A 20,196-nucleotide genomic window follows, 5' to 3' on the forward strand; every position below is an offset into this window, starting at 1 on the left:
AAAGGAAAGTACCCAAGAGAGACACCACCAGCGCTACTCCAGCGGTGACGAAGCTGATCACGTCATCGGCGCAGATCACATCACCGGCGTTGACGCAGTCAGTGACGCAAACTCCACAGACAGAAACGGCAGTGGTTGCCATGGAGGAAGAGAAGGCTGAGGCCGCCGTTGCTCCGACAATGGAGTCGGTCATGAGCATGCTTACGCAAATCTCCAACCAAGTTTTCCAAATGTCTGCGCAAGTGAACAATCTAACAGTAAGAATGGATAATGTGGAGGCCAAATGCAGCCAACTCTCCGTTAGAGTCATGACGATGGATGCGAAAAATAAGCATCTCACCGTTGCCAAGATGAAGTCACCACGGCTTAATCTACGGGTCAGGCCGCGAAAAGTTGGTTCCGTGCGCAAATCTACCGCTCAAAAAGTAGAAAATGACGAAGACTAAAGGAAAGCAGAAAGAGACTGCGGTGTTATTTCAATGGAACTGTAGGAGTATTAGAAACAAGATAGGGGAGTTACAACTATTCGTTGATAAATTGGACCAAAAACCGGATATCATAGCGTTACAAGAGACCAACGGCCGGGCCAAGCTCGCGGGATACATTACGTATACGGACCCTAGCGAAAACGGTACTGCGATCTTGGTCCGCAGCAACGTGGCGGCCACACAACACGTGACCGCTCAGCGAGGCTGCGAACATACGCTCATCGAAATTCACAGCAGAAGAGTGGGGGGGACAAGAACTTTTTCGTCCTGAATGCTTATTGCCGACCGTCCAGCAGGGTCATTGACTTTGAAGGCACCATATTGGACTGCATTAAAGAAGCAAAAACAAGACCGATTTTAGTGCTAGGAGATTTTAACGCCGCCCACACGATGTGGGGTTATAAATATTCGTCCAAAAGAGGAAACCAATTGGTTAAAGCTATAGAGGACCACGACATGGAGGTGGTTAACGAACCGGGCGTACCAACCAGGACAGGCACTAGCACGGTCAGAGACACCACACCTGATCTGACGCTAGTTCGGGGGAACCTCGACGTAACTTGGCGTAACACGGGGGAAAATCTTGGCTCGGATCACGATATAATTTGTGTAACCCTCGGGGGGACTGACATCAAGGCGAAACTGGGTCAAGCCAACATTACAGACTGGGACCGGTTACGTAGAAGCGCAGACAGTGAAGGCGAGGACGAAAACCAAGACGTATGAGGCATGGGCCAAAAAGCAACGCAAATTTGTCAAAAAATTTACGCAGAAGATTACTACTACCACGCAAATTCCCTTCGTAGACAGCAGGCTTAGTCACATGTGGGCGGCCAGGCACGGTCTTACTCGAAGGTGGAAGAGGCAAAGACATAACAAGAAGCTTCGCAGACGTATACACGCGCTCAACAAGCAAGTGACCGAGTATGCGGAACAACTATGCAGGGAAAACTGGATGAAGATGTGTGATGACCTGCAAGGCACACTGTCTACGAAGAAGACTTGGAAGCTGTTGCGACACCTCATAGATCCATTAAAAAGCAAGAGCGCATGCGTCCGAGACCTCACAAGAACGATCAACAGTTACGACGGGGACGGGGAGAAGCTCATTCGTGAACTCACAAGTAAATACCTCAAGACCGAGAAGAGCGGTAACCCGACTCACGAGTATGAAGGCAATAGCAACGTCGAGATGGACGAAGCCTTCACCGAACTGGAGCTGGTTGCGGCCATCGATGAAAGTAATCAAGGCAGCACACCGGGAATTGACGGCGTTACATACAAGATGCTAAAAAATATGGGCGACAAAAGCCGAGCTGAACTGCTAAACCTCGTCAACGCGTCCTGGGAGAAGGGTTCGTTACCGAAAGAATGGAAAGAAGCGGAGGTGCATTTCATTCCCAAGCCGGGGAAACCACCCCACGTCGACAATCTACGCCCCATCTCCCTCACGTCATGTGTAGGGAACGTGGTCGAGCGTATGGTGTTCAAGAGACTTCAGAGACATTTGGATGTCACTGATCAGATGCCACCGACCATGTACGGATTCCGGAGGCACCTGAGCACGCAAGACGTCTTGGTGCAAATACACGAGCTGGTTATCAAGCAAGCGAAGACCCTTACGCCAAGAGCTATCCTGGCGCTCGATCTCAAGGGGGCCTTCGATAACATCACACACGAAAGTATTCTTCGTAACCTGCACCAAACGGGATGCGGAAAGCGGACATTCAAATATGTGCAGGATTTCTTAACCAATAGAACGGCAACCATCAAAATTGGAGAGGAGAAGTCGGAACCGATAGCCCTGGGAGACAGAGGCACTCCGCAAGGATCGGTTCTTTCGCCGCTTCTCTTCAACCTGGCACTCCTCCCTCTCCCGACTTTGCTTCAAGACATAGAGGGCATAGATCACGCTCTCTATGCAGACGATATCACTGTGTGGACGTCGAGGGCAGGGTCGGAGAGTTGGATGGAGGAGACCCTTCAGAGAGTGGCAAAGACCGTGCACGAGTTCGCTAAATCGTGCGGCCTCAGTTGCTCGCCACAGAAATCCGAGTTACTCGTCATCAAGCCAAGAAGAAAGAAAGGAGACCAAGAGAACGTACGCATCACCATCGACGGGACGACCATAACACCAACCACGCAAGCACGTATCCTGGGTGTCATCTTCCAGAACAATGGCAAGGCGGGAGCGTCGATCGACAAAATCAAAGTTTCAACGGAGCAAATTTCGAACATGATCAGAAGAGTCACAAACAGACAAAGGGGATTGAAGGAGGACGATGTACTGACGCTCGTCCAGGCCTTCTTGACGTCGCGCATCGTTTACGCGGCGCCGTACCTCAAGTTACTGAAAAAAGACAGGGACCAGTTGAACGTCATTATACGAAAGGCAACCAAGATGGCGCTGGGCATTCCGAAGCATTCTTCGACCGACAAGCTTCTCGGCATGGCCAAGCACAACGTCGTCGAAGAGCTAATAGAAGCTCATCTATCTAATCAAAGAGTTCGGCTCAGTCAGACGTCGGCGGGACGTCGCGTTCTTGCCAAGTTGGGCTGGCAAGAGGCAGAGCGGAAGGAAACAGGACCGTTACCCAGGTTGTGGGTGCATAAAATCCACAGTAAGCCACTGCCTAGAAACATGAGGTCGGGTCGTAACGACGGCCGCAGAGCAGCTCGTATAGCGGCCTTGACGGAGACTTTGGGTCAAATAGTAGTAGAGGAAGAGGGGGTCACTCTCTTCACAGACGCTTCGTTACCCAAGTTTTCATCGAAAGCAACGCTGGCAGTTACGACGCGGGATGTGCTCGTAACCTGCGCCTCCATCAAGACGTCTTTTCCAGAGGTGGCAGAAGAGGCCGCTATAGCGCTAGCACTCGCGCAGCCCAAGGTGGGAAGAATTGTCACCGACTCGCAAAAGGCGTATAACAACTACAGGAAGGGGTGGGTGTCTCTTGCGGCACTAGATATTCTCCAAAGTAAACGCGACGTACCTGAAAGGAAAGTTGAGTTAATATGGACACCGGCTCACTCTGGGCTGGAGGGCAATGAACTTGCCAACCAGTTCGCCCGAGAGATGCAACACCGGGTTGAGGAAGGTGAGCCACAGTCCATATTTAGTTACAGAGACATTACGAACCATTATAAGACGGAGAGGCGCCGTTACCCCGATCCTCACAAATCGCTTAGCAGAGAACAGCAAGCGATCTACAGGCAAATACAGGCAGGATCCTTCCCGCACCCTTACCTTCAAAACAAGATGTACCCGGAAAGGTACGAGAAGGATTGTAACTTCTGCAAAACTCATTTAGGCACGCTCCAACACGTCATTGGAGTATGCAATTTCATCAAGGCGATCCCCCCACCTCTTAACTGCCCCGCTACCCTACCCCATGCCTCATCCACCCTTACCGAGCGATGGGAGACCTTGCTAACCAGCACCGCCCTGGAAGACCAGCTCGTCCTGATCTCCAGGGGCCAGGCGGCTAGGGAAGCATATGGGTCCCGTGAAGAGGGAACCACTTCCATCGACGGCGTCTAAGAAGATGTCGAGCTCGGCTCAATAAAGTTGTTTCTCTCTCTCTCTCTCTTCGCGCAAAAAAACAGTGCTCGGACCATTCCCGTAATAATGAACGTATTTGCAGTGAGTCAACTTGAGACGCTTTTCTACTTCTGAATGAGTAACTACGAGGACTCGCAATTTAGACATAGCATTCCGGGCCTTCTATTAGCCGAAATGACGAAAACGACTTTCAAGTGAGGTGACGCCGTATTGCCTTGCTTGCGGACACTGAAGAGAAAAATTATTTTACTTTGTATTAGTAAATCACCCTTCTGCAAATACCGTACAGTCGCTTCTGAGTTTTACGTCAACATTCGTTATACGGCGTTTTATTTACAGAATTAGTTTTGTAAATTTGCTGGTATGAAAAAATTTGCAATTAGTTGACAGCGCAAAAAACTCCATGCTATGAACTGGGGCTCGCATTTTCTTTTGGAAGCAATTCTTTCTCGATCCAGTGAGGGCGATTGTCGCCCACGTGCGATAACCTTTTTTAATGTGTTCTCGCTAACAACGTGACACTGTACATTAAACAAGGAAGCTATAACCTAAACAAATGTAAGCCAAAAGATTACGCAGTGGCGTAAAAACTTTAACGAAAGGAAAGCTTAGGCCTGTAACTTACAAGTACAGGGTGTTCTTTTTAGACTATACGTGTTTTTTAATTAATATTAAAAGGCTATGAGCGTGTTCTTCTTCTATGAGCGTGTTCTTCGTTTGTGTTCTTCTTCCTGAGTCCTGGTCTTCTGCGTCTTGCCTTTACTACTTCGAGCGTAGCGAAGTGGCGGTTTTTCAGAGTAGTTGCTTAGCGAGACGGACATACTTTGCCACGAATCACGTAAGTTTCAGAGTAACAATTAACAATGTTAACCACCTTTTTTTTTTCAGAACCTTGGCGACAGCGGTTTACATGGCAAATGCGGAGGCAATGACATTTTCACGCACGCCACATTTTTTCTTTCTATTTTGAAAATCGCACCTAATTCGTAACACTTATCGTCAAGTTTCAACGCTCAATCCAGGCACTATCAAAACTGTTAATTAAAATATGTTTCTAATCATTCGTTCGCACTCACGTTATTAGCGGCAAGTATGTCCTCCTCCACAGCTACCGCGCAAAAAAAAGAACGTCATGTTGGCTTCTCTCATAGCCTTTTTATAAAACATTTGTTGTAAAAAAAAGCACGCACACTGCACGAGTTCATTGACGGCTTCAGCAGAAAAATAACGTAGCAGTAAGCACAAGGAATTAGTTAAAAGATGAAAATTACTTTCGTTGAACGACGTCCAGCAACACTGGCACCGTTTCAGCCTCAAGTGGCCTTCCAAATTCATACAACATGACTTCAGCTACGTGGGGCACCCTATATATATATATGTATATATAGGGTCCAGGATAAATTTTCCACGGGGCTCTTGAACGTGCACCCAATGCACGGTATACCTGGGGGTGTTCTTACATTTCGCCTTTATCCAAATGCGGCCGCCGTGGCCGGGATGTGATCGCATGCCCTCGGGCTTAGCAGCACTACGCCATAAGCGCTACGTCAGCACGATGAGTGTATTGTCACGTGGTAGTGACGGTTGAGGACACAAACAAAACTGTGAATGGCGAAACTAACTTTATTGCGCGAACCTGCACCCAGAAAAAAAAACAGGCTACACTCAAGGAGCGGCGATAGCGGCGAACACAGTCGACGATCATCGAAAATCTGATCAACGGGTCAAGCGCGTCGGCTTTTATACATCAGTCGTCGAATGAACCAGAGTAATCGCTGGGACCCTCGTGTCTTGCACAAAGTTCTACACGATTCGCGCCGCGCATACTAACAATCAGATTACACATTGTTCAGTGACAGACAGCGGAAGCAACCATCGATAACATTCCAGAAACTTCCGATACATTCAGGCGCATCCGGCGCTGTGCGATAACATTTGTTAGGTGGTGAAACGTGGTCGCCCGATAAAGATAAACAAGTACACGTGTCACTATATGCGAGCAAGTAATTTCGCATTGCTGCACACGCTTCAACAATCCCGAAAAGCTGATGTCTATAGAACAACACTTGAGTGAGTCTGAAGACAATTTTCGAGTTTTCCCCCTCTTTTGAGCTTAGCTGAAGCTCTTTAGCACGATAACCACATGGACGATCTAAAAGTGCACCATGTGAGGCGGCCACAAACGGCAACACTATTCCTAAATACTGACGCTGATGAAAACATAACCGAAATGCTTTTGTAGCTTCCTGAATCGCAGCCGGCTGCATTGCTCCGCTTGTTTTTGCAGCTGACACCAGCACAACTGAGTAAGTACTCTAGAGACACTTTGTTCAACTAAATGCCCCCGCAAAGGCCTGTAGATGGCAGTACAGAAGCTCGATTTACGTTTCGCTATTGGATCGGACTGGACGTAACCACATTTTACGTCAAGCATGCGTGCTCATTCTTTTTTGTTCTTTTTAATGGGAATGAATTTTTTTGCCTATCCCTACTTACTTTGCTTAATCTGAATTTATCGCCACTATGCTATGCTAAGGATTTCAAAGATTGCGCCACAATGCTCTCTGACGCGCCCACATTGCGTCTGTTGGAGAAGCGACATCACTTAATGACGATTTCCTCTGAGATAATGCTCATGGTGATTATGACTCTTCAGGCGAAGTTTCATTCAAATGCTCTCGCAGTGAAATTGGCAGTCATCTATAGGTAGGTCCTACTGGAAAATGTTTTTTTTTAATTACCAGCTAGCATTTTTTAACTATCCGAAATTGTCACTGCAAAATTTGCTTCTTCGTGTCAGGCCATCGGTCTAAGTTTCTCACTGACCTGATCCGATCCATACTTTCTGGTGTCTTATTTAGTTTGATTTAAACAGCTGACTGCACGCTCGGCTGAAATATTAGACATGGGGTGTTGTAATTGGGGGAATTTGTTTGCTGAGCTTCCCGATGTTCTTGGAATGTATTGTGCCCCCGCATGGCAAGGAGTTTCTGTGTAGGCGTATTGATTGGGAGTTTCAGTGCCGTTTTATACACTTTCCGAATGATTAGTTCCGCTTGTTTCTCTTCATGGGAATTCAGCCATTGGTACGGGAGACTATACATGGCTCTGCTGATGCCTAGGCTTCTTACTAGTTTCAGAGTGTCCTGTTCCCGCAGTCCTGTCCGACGAGTGGCGATTCTCTTAATCATTCTGGTGGCTTGTAGCGTTGTATTTTTGAGGAGCGCCTGGGTGTGGTTGATCCGTTGGTTAGATTGGAGCCACATCCCCAGCACTCTTATCATGGTCTTCTCGGGCATCCTAATCCTATCCTTAATCCTATAGATCATCCCGATGCTAGCACAGAGGCGGATTGCATGGTACTTATCTCTGATCCCTTTAGGGTTCTGCACGCTGCCACCAGTGAAATGACCTGTTGCCATATGACATTACAGTGCGTGTCTCCAAATTGTCACATGTGCGCCGAATTAGGATGACCGCGAGAATATAACGACCACCGCGCACCACGGAAACAGATGGTGATGAGGTGCGCCACCTGCAGGGCCTCGTGTATCAGTCACGCTTCGTCCGTCGTGCGACGAAATGGTGAAGACGTACACCGGCCACAGAACTTAGCAGAGCAGTTATTCTTGCAGCGCTCAAAAAAATAAACTAAAGGGTAGTGACAACAGACAAGGGGGAGGTGGAGGGACAAAAAATGTTTTAGAAGTGCCTTGAGTGAATACGAAAAGTTTCAAATTAAAAAAGGCCGCTTACGTGCGAAGGAACGACAAAATCATAATAAACGATTCATGAACTGAGTTTCCTTTATAATCTTTTTTCGCCAGTGTCAAGTACAAGAGAAACGTGTGGTTCAGCGCGGGGCTCTCGGTTATCCTCTTGGCATCTATCATCGCCGCGGTGAATTTTTTGCCAATTTACGGTAAGCATTTGAAAGCGCTTTTGAAAGGGCTTCACAAAAATGCTGAGTCTATCTAGCATAGCCGCGTCCTTCGCTACACGATGCGCGAGAATATTCAGGGGACATAAAAGTCTTTTTTACGTAGACGGGTAACAACCATATTCTTGAGTCTTTGGTGCAGTCTTGATGGCTTAGGTAGCATATATGTAGAGGCCAGTTTTCTGATCCTGTAGTATATGATCATCAAAGGAAAACGATTGTTTGTAACTTTTCAGCAAACACTTTCAAGAATTTTTAAAGATTGCCTGTGGCAGATAGCACAATTCTAGTCCATGAGCTGTTCTACTCCAAGAGGTGGACATTACTTGCACAAAAAATTGAAATGCAGAATCGACTAGTTAACAAAAATTCACTAATTAAGTTTGCACTAATTACCTTATGGCAGATATTGCAATTCACACATCCTAGCCGGGGAGCTCGCAAGGCGAAGTTCACTTGGGACGAAATCTCAAGATTTTGCGGAGAAATACATTGGCAATCCAGTTACTTTTGTGCTTCAATGCATAAAGGACGTTTTGTTAAGAAAGTGACTGGAACGACAGTGCATTTTTACCGCAAGTGTGACGGCGCATACCTCGTAAATGTGCCGTTGAAACAACTCTTTTTAAGTGAATATGCCTTGCAATGTCACCCACTAGAATTTGTAAATTGCAATATGTGTCATAAGGTAATTACTTATAAACATAATTAGTGATTTTTTTGTTACTGAGTTGGTTACGCAATTCAATTTTTTGTGCAAATAATATCCACCTCTTCGAGTAGACCAGCTCGTGGACTGGAATTGTGCTATCTGCCACATGCTATGTTTAAAAAGTTTTGAATGTGTTCGCTGAAACACCCGGTATAGCAGTGAAATTGCGGTGGTGCATTTACACACTAATATATTAATTATACAGAGCACAAGCATACCCGCGGCTTCTCCAGGTGTCTGCTAACAGCACACGGTTGGTTTCATCTACACAGAAGGCTTTGCTTTTATTATACATACAGTTTTCTTCAGCTGCACACACACACAAAAATCACATGTGGCCGATAGCACAATTCTAACCCTTGAACTAAATTAATCGTTGAGGCGGACGCAACTTGCACGAGAAATCGAAACACATATTCAACTAAATAACAAACATTCACAAATTAACTTTTGAATTAGTTACTTTAGACCACATATTGGAATTCACGAATTGCACCCGGCGAATTTGCGAGGCATATCCGCTTGAAATGAATTTCCAGAATGGCGCCAGTTTGGAGATATGCGCCTTCAAACTTACCGTAAAAAATGCATTGCTGTTACACTTATTTTTTTAGCCAAACGCTCTTCTATGCATGTACCGTATTTACTCGATTCTAAGCACCCCCTTTTTTTTCATGATCGCGATGCCCAAAGTGAGGGTGGGGGGGGGGGGGGGGGTGCTTAGATTCGAAAAATCTAGAATGACCCCCCTTCCCTCTTTTCGCTGCGACATCACGACGAGATGGGTGCGAGAAATAACATTTTATTTTGCAAACATTCAAAAGAAAAATCGGTGCAGACAGTAAACCCGCCGCTTGTGTAGGATGCTCACTGACTATCACTGCCACTCGACTTCGTCGCCCCGCTTGAACCGCTGCTTTCGGTATCCCACCACAGGTCGTCTTCCGTTCCGTCGAAGTTGTTTGTGATCGAGCACTTCTTAAATGATTTGACCACAACGTCCACTTGGACCCTCTTCCACGCGTCCGAAATCCAATTGGGATGGTTGATGGGGACGCTTTCTGCAGCTTTCCCTTCGGCATCTTCTTCCGGTCAGGGTTTCGCACCCACTCTTCGTACTCCTGTCGGAGATTGGCTTTGAAGGGCTTGTTGACTGAAACGTCGAGGGGTTGCAGCACTGGCGTCATGCCACCCGGAATCACAACCACGTCGCTATTGATGTTCCGGAGCTTTGTCTTTACCTCCGGGGTCAGATGGCCGCGAAACGCGTCCAACAGAAGCATCAACCGCGTGCCTGCAGGTCCGTCGAGCAATGATTCCAGAGTGAGCAAGCGCGTTTGGCGGCCTTGACTACGCGCTCTTCCAACAAATAGGGGTGAGCTTAGGTTCGCATGCAAACTCTTTTCCTAACGTTTTCGCGAAAATAGAGGGGGGTTGCTTAGAATCGCGAAAATACGGTAAGTGCATAAGTAACTAGAACGCCAATGTATTTTGTAGGACACTTTGAAAATTGGTATCTCGAAAATGGTGCCATCTTGCGAATTCATTCCAAGGGGGTACGCCTTGCGAACCCAGCGGCTGCAATTCGTAAGTTTCAATATGTGCCGTAAGGTAATTAATTAAATAGTGAATTAGTCAATTATACATTTTTATTTCTTGTCGAAGTAATGTCCGCCTCGCAGTGTAATTCAGTTCATCGAGTACAATTTTCAAAACGTTGGTGCAGCTAAAGAAATGTACCTCGTATAACTTTCGATGACACACACTGTATCTTTTAGACTTGTATGAATCTCTATAAGCACCGATACAAAAAAGAAAAGGAGAAAGCACGACTCGAATAAAAAAAAAACAGTGTATGATCCAGCAATAGGTACGTACACAGAGCTGAACTCTTTTTCCTTAGAATTGTTCATAAGATAAAATTTTAGGGCAGTCCTTTAAATTATTGAAAGCCACCGGCTAATGACAATGATCAGTTACGAACGACAAGCTTTGTGAATTCGACCCCTGCTGGTTAAATGTAACCGGGTCAGCATGCGGATAGCACCGGCAAAGCAAACTCAAATAAGCAAAATAACCCTATTAAGCGAATAACTCAAACGAGCTAAAATTCATTTGTATGGTTTTCTTTCTTAAACTTCCGCTTGATTCATACGCGTATACAATAAAGTACTATGTGCCTGAAAAATAAGTGGGAAGGTAAAATTGAAATGAATATGACCTAATCACTACTCTTAAATATAAAAGAGCACCAACCGGTTAAAACACAGAAAACCACTATAGAAGATACCGTAGGGCACCACAAGCGACATGGTAACAGTGAACAGCGCATATCTTTGGTTACGGATATACGGTATAATAGAGCATCTCCTTGGGCAGCGCAGCAGTCTGCAGTTTTGAGATATGAGTGAACGAATGAGTCCAATTATGACACGCGAAACTAGCCTACCGACTAACAGAGGCAGCGCGTGCGCAGAAGCAAGTTGCCTCGAGCTCCGCGCAAGAGCGGGCGCTCCCAAGAACCCGAGCGCGCTGGTCCGGCGCTCCAGACAAGGTGGCCAGAGGTTGTACAAAATAACGCCACTATGCTTCGACATAGCCGAGGCCACTTTACACACACAAGCACTGTCACAATGAAGGGTGTAGGATTGGCCTTGTTAATCAAACTTTAAAGCAGTCACAATGAGTGTTGTGGTAATTAGCCCTTTCGCTGTCACGGACGTACCGGTACGTCATCGCGCTTCCCCCCCAAAACTGGCACTGACGTACCGGTACGTTCTCTATCGTGCGTTCAAAATTTCGCGCCAGAGCGCAAAGCTGGCGCTCCTGGATTGGCCACGCACTCTGTTGACTCTTTCTACAAGTTCGTATATTCGCCCCGACCTGTGTTACTCCATGTATTGAAGAGCAGGGCGCGACGGCCACTCCCCACTTTCTCTTTGCTGAGTGGCGCGGTGGCTCCGTGTTCGCTGTATCATGCGTCGCGCGCGTGTGGTTATGGGTTCAAGGGTTGTTCTGCCGTCTCCGCTGGTTTGAAGGTTTTTATTTTTCTTCTGTTGGTGTGCCTGCTACGGCGCCTCAAGTTCAGGCGCACGTGCCGTTGCCTCTCCGAAAAGAGCGACTCGTTGCTGCTTTCGCCCTCTATGCTTTCGCTCTCTCGCCGCACCCTCGCTTTCGACTTGCAGCAGTATACGTAAAGCCCTTCGAACTTTGTTTAGCCTTTTTCCATCTCTCTCTGTCTTCTTGATCACGCAACGTCCCATTGCTCTCCGTTGTGCGGGCGACTGAAAGCGCATCCTCCCTGCGCGCGGTTACTTTCGGATGGCTCAGCGCGCGGGACCTTCGTCTGGTCATTGGAGCGGTGGCTCAATTCCGATTCAGAATACGAGCCGAGCTCGGATTCGGACTCAGACAGAGTCGCATGCGAGGAAGAGGGTTCCGCATCGTCAGATTCGGGTGTTGAAGGGATTTTATAGTCAGGCTGATGATGATGATGATGTTTACTAACAACAGCTGCAGAACACTGAAATGCGTATATTACATTGACTATGTTATTTGTATACCAATCATAATCAAAAATAAATTGCTATGTTCATTCCCTGTTATGCTCGTTCCCTGAAACCAAGCCGACACTGGGGGTGCGTCACGGCATAGAGTTACTATACTGACTCTAGAGGACAAGCTACCCATAGGGCCCATGCATTAAAATCGGGAACCTCAAGAGCGCCGCCATGTTGCTACGCGCCGAGGTTGCCAGCTCCTGAGACGCTTGCTAGACTTGGTGACAGTAGTCAGTTTTAATCCGGCAACAGTAGCAGCGTAGCAGCATGGCGTCTCGCTTGAAGTGTTGTGATGTGTGCGTGCAGCCGTGTGTTTGGGCTTCATAAGTCGGTTCTTTATTCTATGTTGCGGGATGGTGTAGGTGTGGTCCATGTTGGCCGTAGAGCTGGCAGTTATGCAACCGAGGGATGATCCTGTTCAAGCTTCTGGCGTTATGCGGTTTTCAGCGGCCACGCCTGTTGCAGGAGTGTCACTCGACGACGTTACGAGCTCGAAGCTGTGGTCAGATTCCTCGTTGGCGTTCCGTAATTATCTTCGCACGGGCGCGGTATGTTGCAAAAGCCGCTTTCGCGATCTATCGTCGTGACGATAGATCGGGTTTTTTATTATTATAAGTAATGATCCAGCTGTAGGGCACATGTAACCGACAAACGGAAGTCTCAGGAGAGCACCTGAGATGGTAGTAGAGCAGGCGGCGCAGGAACTCCAGGGCACCCGAGGGACAGTGGGGGGATCAAAGCTCGAAGCAGAACGGTACGTAGGTTGGGGCCGCCGAGGCAGGTGTGTGCCAGGGAGTGTTCGCACGGACAGCTTCCCTGGCACGCGCAGCCGTGCCTCGCAAGGTCGAGATACTTTAAAGGCACCTGCGCCCATGGTCTTTCTTTTGCCTCGGCGCAGTGAGCACGATTAACGAGAATAATGTGGAGGGCATCCGGTGCAGTCGCGAATGCATCATGACAAATGTAGCTCGCGTCGCCTGGCGTCTGTAGTAATATCAGAGTTGGTTGTATGAACTTTATGCATAATACGTTTTGTTACGGTACCTCAACGGAATGGGTCTAGAGGACGATGTTGGTACATTTTTTCGTACCGCCCTAATCCTATACCCCCACTACAAACACACACATACCCCCTTTTTTTATGTATACATACAATTCCTTGCCATGACGGATCATAGCCTCCTTTATTTTTGAAAAATAGAGGAGGCTATGGACCGATTGACCAGTTCAAGTTGTCAACTTGTCAGTAACTGTCGTAGGAATCACTGTAATAAACATAATTCCACGATCGGATTGTTTACTTTCATTTTTTGTTGTAACACTGAGGACTACATAGAACTTTATTTTGTATATGTGAGAGAAGTATGTGGATATCACGAGCTTAAGCCAATGTGCGATACACAGACAAAGCAGCTGCTACAACATGAACTGCATTGAGGGCCACACAACACATACGTAATTAAAGGTGCAAAATATAGGGGGAAGCTTCAAAATACGCTCTGTAGCACTGCAAAGTATAACATATATTGTATGTGTACAATAAATGTTCAAAAATACAATGCATCAATGTACCATTTGCCTTCAAGTTTATTATGAAGTTCAAGTTTACTGAAGTTTATTATGAGCATATGTACAACAGGGATCAACTAACACACCCGCAGTCGAGGTGGCTGTTCGAGGTGTGCTGGCTGCCTCAGTGTAAGAAAAAGAAATTGGGTAAATGTCGACACCAGTGCCACTGCTTCTTGCCTCTGACCTGCACGTGCCTCTGCGGCATCTTTGTGCACAAGTGTGCTGGCGTGGTGAGGCGTAGGAGTCATCCGAGAGAAAGAGTATTGTTTACATGGAGGAGTGGCTGTTCACATTGCCTGTCACTTTCCCTCAAATGTTTCCTTGGCGACTAGGGTGACACACCCACAGTCAAGGTGGCTGTTCGAGGTGTGCTGGCTGCCTAAACGAAATAAAAAGAAATTAGATGAATGTCGATACCAGTGCTATTGCTTATTGCCTCTTACCTGCATTTGCCTCCACGGCCTCTTGGTTTGCGGAGTCTGTATGAGGGAGCTGCTGTGGCTAGGCGTAGGCATTGTCTAAGCAAAAAGAAAAGGCCCTTTAAATGGGGAATTATGGAAATAAATGCAGTTATGTCTGCTTCTTGCACTCTTCTTGCCTAAAAGTTTTCAAACATAGTGTCCAGAACACACCAGCACTTTGACTGCTTCTGCTTTTTACCTGCAGGTGTTGTTGCGAGATCCTTAGTATGGCTGCGTGCAGCATTGTAACACTTGGTGGAGGCATTTGAAGTGGTAGCCAAAAATATAAAGAATCATCCTTGTCTGCACAAATGCTTTCAATTTCTAAATGCAGTGGTAACTATCACTATTGGTGCAAGGCCCCCCCACATCTATGCGGCAAGTGCCATAGCTCGAAACTGAATTGTTCCTTTATGTTTCACAAGGCATCTGATATGTCCACATTAGATGTGATGTGTTTGTTTTTATTTATCCCAGTGTGGAGAGAGCATCATTAAATGGCTGAAGTACTATAGCGCCAAACAGACGACACAAGAAGAGACACGGACGAGCGCTTATGTCCGTGTCTCTTCTTCTTGTGTCGTCTGTTTGGCGCTATAGTACTTCAGTAATATGCACCAACTAGCCCAACAAAAAGTTCTGCTGAAATATCATTAAATGTTTTGTTTATTTTTGCGTGTCTTGTTTTTTGGTTTATTTCTGAATTTATCATGATGCTAAAGTGACTTATGTAATGGCAATCAGCTTTTGTTTTGCAGAAAAACAATGCATTTCCTGACCCATTGTTTGACATCCCCTCACTCGCATAATTTTGCAGAGTATTCTACCTATATTGACTTGCTTGACCTCCACTAAAGGGTCTTGCATTTTTAAATACGACTCTTTCCTTAAAATCATTCGACACTTCTCATAAGTTCTGTACCTTGGGCTTCTGATACTCTGCATTCACTATTTTTGCTTGTTTCTGACTAGAAATGTCTTGTTTAATTTAGAGCTTAAATTTTACCTTTGGAACACACGGAAGGGCTTGCCATTGCATATCTGCATAAAAGGGAAACATGTTTCATTAAACATTTGCAAAATCCCATTGAAGATTGATGAATGCAGCTTGCAGTGTGATATGACTGAATGAGCCATAAAAGTAACTCATCTCACTTGGTAAATGAAAGCACATATTAGTGTGATGCACAAGATACGTTACACTAACGTGGTGGGTTCTCTTGCTTATAAAGCAAAATAATCGGTGCACGAGAAAAAAATTATTTTTGCATAACCCTTGTACACACTGACTTAAGGAAAATGAGCTGGAGCTGTCCACATGATGTACTTATTTTACCTGCGAGTACGGTCAACAAAAATGTGTCCCAGCTGCTTAGTGGTATTCCGGATTATGTCAGTATTGCATATGTGCCTGTTGTCGAAAATAATTGAATTTTGAAAGTGCTCCCAGGGATCTGATGTGCATATCTGCAGTTTATGGGTACATGTAAAAGACTCAGCATCAAGTGCAAGTGAACGGTCCCACAGGCCCGGAGTCGATCATGCAAATAGATTCGCTGCACAAATTTGTGACCAGAAAAGATATGCCACATGAAATGGCATGCAAGGAAGTGTTGAAAATATTGCACAGTTAATAAAACGCCTAAGCTATTAATATGTGGCTTGATGCACTCGTTATGCAAAACGGAGGTGAGGCGTGCAGACAGGAAACAAACAAGAGTAGAGTATTTACAAGCAAACAACACGCGCGCCGCCCACTTCTCTACTCTTGTGTCCTGTCTGCACGCCTCACCTCTGTTTTGCATAATGAATCCTTACGAACTAGCTCAGCTTTCTGTCGTTCTAAGTCTCGATGCACTCTATTTCGTCCGCATTAGGCACTCGCCTCTTGATTACTGCGTGGCACAGAAATACTCGGTCATCAGGCTGTTTTTCTGCTGTGGCCTTTGTAGAAGCATGATTGTTCAAAGTGCAACAATTAAACAGATTCTTTGAGTTGCTTGTGGCTTCGCCAGTGCAATTCCGGTGCGCTGGTCCGCCTGTCCAGCAATTTCCTACTGAAGGGAAACCTGCAAATAAAAACACCGCTCCGCATGCAGAAAAATGCTCTACTGTGACGCTTCTCGAACGATTGTGATGTACCACAAGAGCTGCCTACTCGCGTGATATTCTCAACAAGGAGATAAATTCGTTTACTTACATGTGAAGGTATATGCCAGACCACTTCGGGGCTTCGGTGGCACATAAGGCACGAGTGTGTCATAGCGTCCGATGTCGACGCGCGATCGCATGTCAAACGAAACTACTACGCATCCAAAAAACAGATTCGAAACCGAAATTCGCGTCATCCTTTATTGCATGAATGCGTACATCGTGATTTACATAAGTCACGGACTTAGCGATCGCTTTCTGTAAACTTAATATTAACGTACCACCTTCATAAAGCCATCAGGTATGCGTTTTTAGGTGACAAAGCATAAGGTGACCTGTACTTGTTCTCAGCTCTTTCAATAGTAATTGCGCTGGCCACATTGACCAGTAGCAACAGGGCGGCGCCCTAGAGGTTCCCACTTTTCCGGCCCAGCTTTTCCTCTAGAGTTGTTCTACTAACTCTATGCGTCACGGTCAGAAAGGTCCGACAGCGAAAGGGTTAGCTCCCTTGTTTATACGGCGCATACGTCGTGTTTTTTTTTTTCTAGCTAAGGAACGTTAGAAAAAAAATTAACTGCAATCATGAACATCTGCGGGGTCTGAAGGAACGACGACACAACAGTAGTACAAAACAACCAAAGGACATATATTGCGCCTTTTATGCACCGATGCCAGCTAGCCGAATGAAAACTAACAGAACATGCCGATGGGCATTGACGAATCAAAGAAACCCAACTCATCGCGACAGGATGTCCAGCGAATATGTGCGCCCTACGCCGGGCAGCAACCCCTAAGGTGCGCAGGTGAAGTCTCGCGAACCCACGCGCACACGAGCGCACCAGAAAAGTCCACGGCACAGACCCGCGAAGTACCGCGCGGTCGCGCAGCCAAAGAGGAGAAGGCTACTTCCTCGTACTCCCGAGTATATCGCCGCCGTCAGTTGGCGTTAGTAGCGCATAACGCGCCATCTTTTGTATAATTGCGCAACCACCAACGGGCTATGCGGCGAAAACAACATCAAGGGACGTGAGGGTCACATCTATCGGCGCCGCAGCAGTGGTTCTGCACCGACGGAGAATTTAGCACCGGAACCAACCATGTACAATAATAATCACTTCTATTCATGTATTGGTAAGATAACACGCCGTCCGCGTGTAAACTGAAAAGTCTAGCTGCAGCTTAGAACATGCCGGGCAGGTTAAAAAAGAGTGGATCTGCCTTAAAATACATCACAGACGCTCTCATTTAATGATTAAAGAATGGCGAAGTCCCTTGTAGTGTATGATCTCTCGAGTTTTTTTTTTTCTCTTGCAGAAGACAATGAAGAGCCTACAGCTTGTAAGTCAAGCGTGCTGCGTGTATAACAAAGGCATGGAAGTAAATTGCAAACAACAATGTGGCTAACAGCCAATAAGCTATCAATGATGACTATAAGCGGTAACCTATGGAGGGATGCCATGTGTTATAATACCGGAATATAAAAAAAATCAAAATGAAACCCTACATGAACAATACCCTATTTTTCAAACAATGAACAATATAGGGTATTCAATATATTAGCGACGAGGTGGCATATGAAGCACAATTGCTACAATCGTAGCGATTGGTTATACTTCTCACATAAGTTGTAATTTTTCTTACATGCGTTCATTGGACGAACCCTGAGCCCTCAGAACGAAATCAGGGCCTTTAAAGAGACACTAAACAGCAACCCTGTAAGTTTTGACTGCTAAATTATTTTTTTCGAAGCGCAAGTTTAATTCATTTGACGGAAAAGGATTGATTCCTCATGGCGAAAATGAAGCGCAAAAGACCATCTTTCATATTTTGCGCCACAACCTCAGTACCAGCTCCTCAATACGCGGCCACAGATTTCGAAGTTCAGCACAGTGCGTTGGTGGGCTAGTTGGTGCGAATCCATGAATACTTTTGCGCTAAACAAAGTATTCAAGTATTCACAGATTTTGAAGTATATTCTCTAGCATTCGGGACGCTTTGGCCCAAGAAAGGTTGTCGAAAATTGCTAGACCGAGTCTTTCGTTATTTTATTTGCAGGTCTAGTTTTTCGGTATCGACAAAAAAAAACTACTAAATTCCAGTGTTTTACGTGCCATAACTCCGTCACGATTATGAGACTCCCGTAGTGGAGAGACTCCGGATTAAGTTTGACCACCTGGGGTTCTTTAGCGTGCACCCAATAGCCGGTACACGGGCGCTTTTGCCTTTCGCCCCCACCGAAGTGTGGCCGCCGCGGCCGGGAATTGATCCCGCGACCTCGACTTGGCAGCGCAACGCCAAAGGCACTACGCCGCCACGGCGGGTCGGTATCGATAAACAATCAGCTGCATCCGAGTAGACGCTGCGAGTATTAACGCGATAGCGTTAAGGAGCTCGTGTCGCAGAAAAGCCGGTGTCGTCGGCGTCGGGTGTCGGCGTCGGCGGCGTTGACCGTGAGCGATAAATCACGGCAGGCGCTTCATAAATAAAAAGCAACTTCCAAGATTGGCCCGGCGGGAATCGAACCCAGGTCTCCGGAGTGTGAGACGGAGACGCTACCACTCAGCCACGAGTTCGATGCTTCCAAGCGGTGCAAACGCGCCTCTAGTGAATGCGGTGTTGCCTTCGAAACCAGCCGTGGAAAGTTATACTGCGGTGTATATCGGTAATTATGAACATGTAACGTACAGAAGTCACAGTTACACGAGTTGCGAAGTGCGTTTCCGCTGCATTTCTTTTGCGCTTTCCGCACACGCAGAGCCATCTTGCGGCAAACACAGAAGACCCCCTCCTCTCAATGTACGGCGCTGCCCCGACAGGAGGCGCGCCGCGCGCGCATTGGGACCGCTGCCAGGCGCGTCGCGGGACTCCCTCTCCCCTGACGACGCTTCGCCGGGCTCCCGGTTTAGATTACTATCTATCTCTCTGCCCGTGCCGATCACGACGTTTCGCTGGCAAAGATCGTTTCCCCTCCGAGACACCGAGTTCTTTGGTTCGTTTCGTTCGCTCAGGCGCACGTTTCGTTGTCGCGCCGAACGCTGCGTTGCTCGACGTTCACCGCGTGATAGGTGGGCGCTAAGTCCGATGCGGGGCGCATCGTAAGTGATTGCTGTGCCGTAGCGCATTGTCTTATACCCCTTGGCGGGTCGACGGGAACGCTGTCGCGTCCCACTCTTGAAGGCGAAGCTTAAGCGTCCTCCAATTTTTTGTGCGTGACAGTGAGCTGTGGCACGGAAACTTCGGGACGACGTCGCCACCCGGTTTTCGTTTTTGTTTTATTTATGCATGGCGTCCCCTGGCTCCTCTCACGTTAAGAGTTGGCGTCCTGCAATTACGGAAAATTAATTGGCTAATAGAGCTTAAATTAATATTCTTCTCAAATGTCCCTTTAATTTCTTAAAAGAAAAAAAGAAAGGTTCAACGTCCCAAGGCCATCATATAGTGGGGGACTCCGGATTAATTTCAGCGACGGGGGTTATTTAACCTGCACCCAAATGCTCGTAACACGAGCTCTTTCGCGTTCGATTCCCTGTCGGGAAATCGAACCCGCGACTTTGCGCTCAACAGCGAAATGCTATAACTATACTGAGCCACAGCAGCGGGTGTGTACTGTGCATTCAACGAACAGATATACTATGGCCATCGGTGAAAAAACGGCGCGGAATAAACACGGACCAGAGAGGAACACAGGACGAGCGCTGTCGCGTTCACAGGACAAGTATCTCGCATTCGTGCCCCTTCTAGGTCACCATG

At 46.8% G+C, this 20,196-nt stretch overlaps 1 protein-coding gene and 1 long non-coding RNA gene across 5 annotated transcripts in view; one reads left to right on the top strand and one right to left on the bottom strand.

Moving 5' to 3' along the window:
- Nucleotides 1–20,196, top strand: part of LOC135904845 (uncharacterized) — a 63,011-nt gene that overhangs the window by 20,206 nt on the left and 22,609 nt on the right. For 2 of the 4 annotated variants that reach the window (XM_065435828.1, XM_070533250.1), the window contains exons 3-5: nucleotides 6,338–6,356; nucleotides 7,878–7,972; nucleotides 17,761–17,784. In XM_065435828.1, coding sequence (XP_065291900.1) covers nucleotides 6,338–6,356; nucleotides 7,878–7,972; nucleotides 17,761–17,784 — 138 coding nt within the window. The remainder of the gene's footprint in view (nucleotides 1–6,337; nucleotides 6,357–7,877; nucleotides 7,973–17,760; nucleotides 17,785–20,196) is intronic. The other 2 variants (XM_065435830.1, XM_070533254.1) reach the window with 1 other exon arrangement.
- Nucleotides 13,832–16,776, bottom strand: LOC135904819 (uncharacterized). Its single transcript, XR_011511914.1, has 3 exons — nucleotides 16,181–16,776; nucleotides 15,302–15,336; nucleotides 13,832–14,352 (listed from the first exon to the last, which is right to left on the bottom strand). It is a non-coding gene; the product is annotated as an uncharacterized lncRNA (long non-coding RNA).

This window comes from Dermacentor albipictus, chromosome 1, assembly GCF_038994185.2.
Source record: "Dermacentor albipictus isolate Rhodes 1998 colony chromosome 1, USDA_Dalb.pri_finalv2, whole genome shotgun sequence".
Taxonomy (NCBI): domain Eukaryota; kingdom Metazoa; phylum Arthropoda; class Arachnida; order Ixodida; family Ixodidae; genus Dermacentor; species Dermacentor albipictus.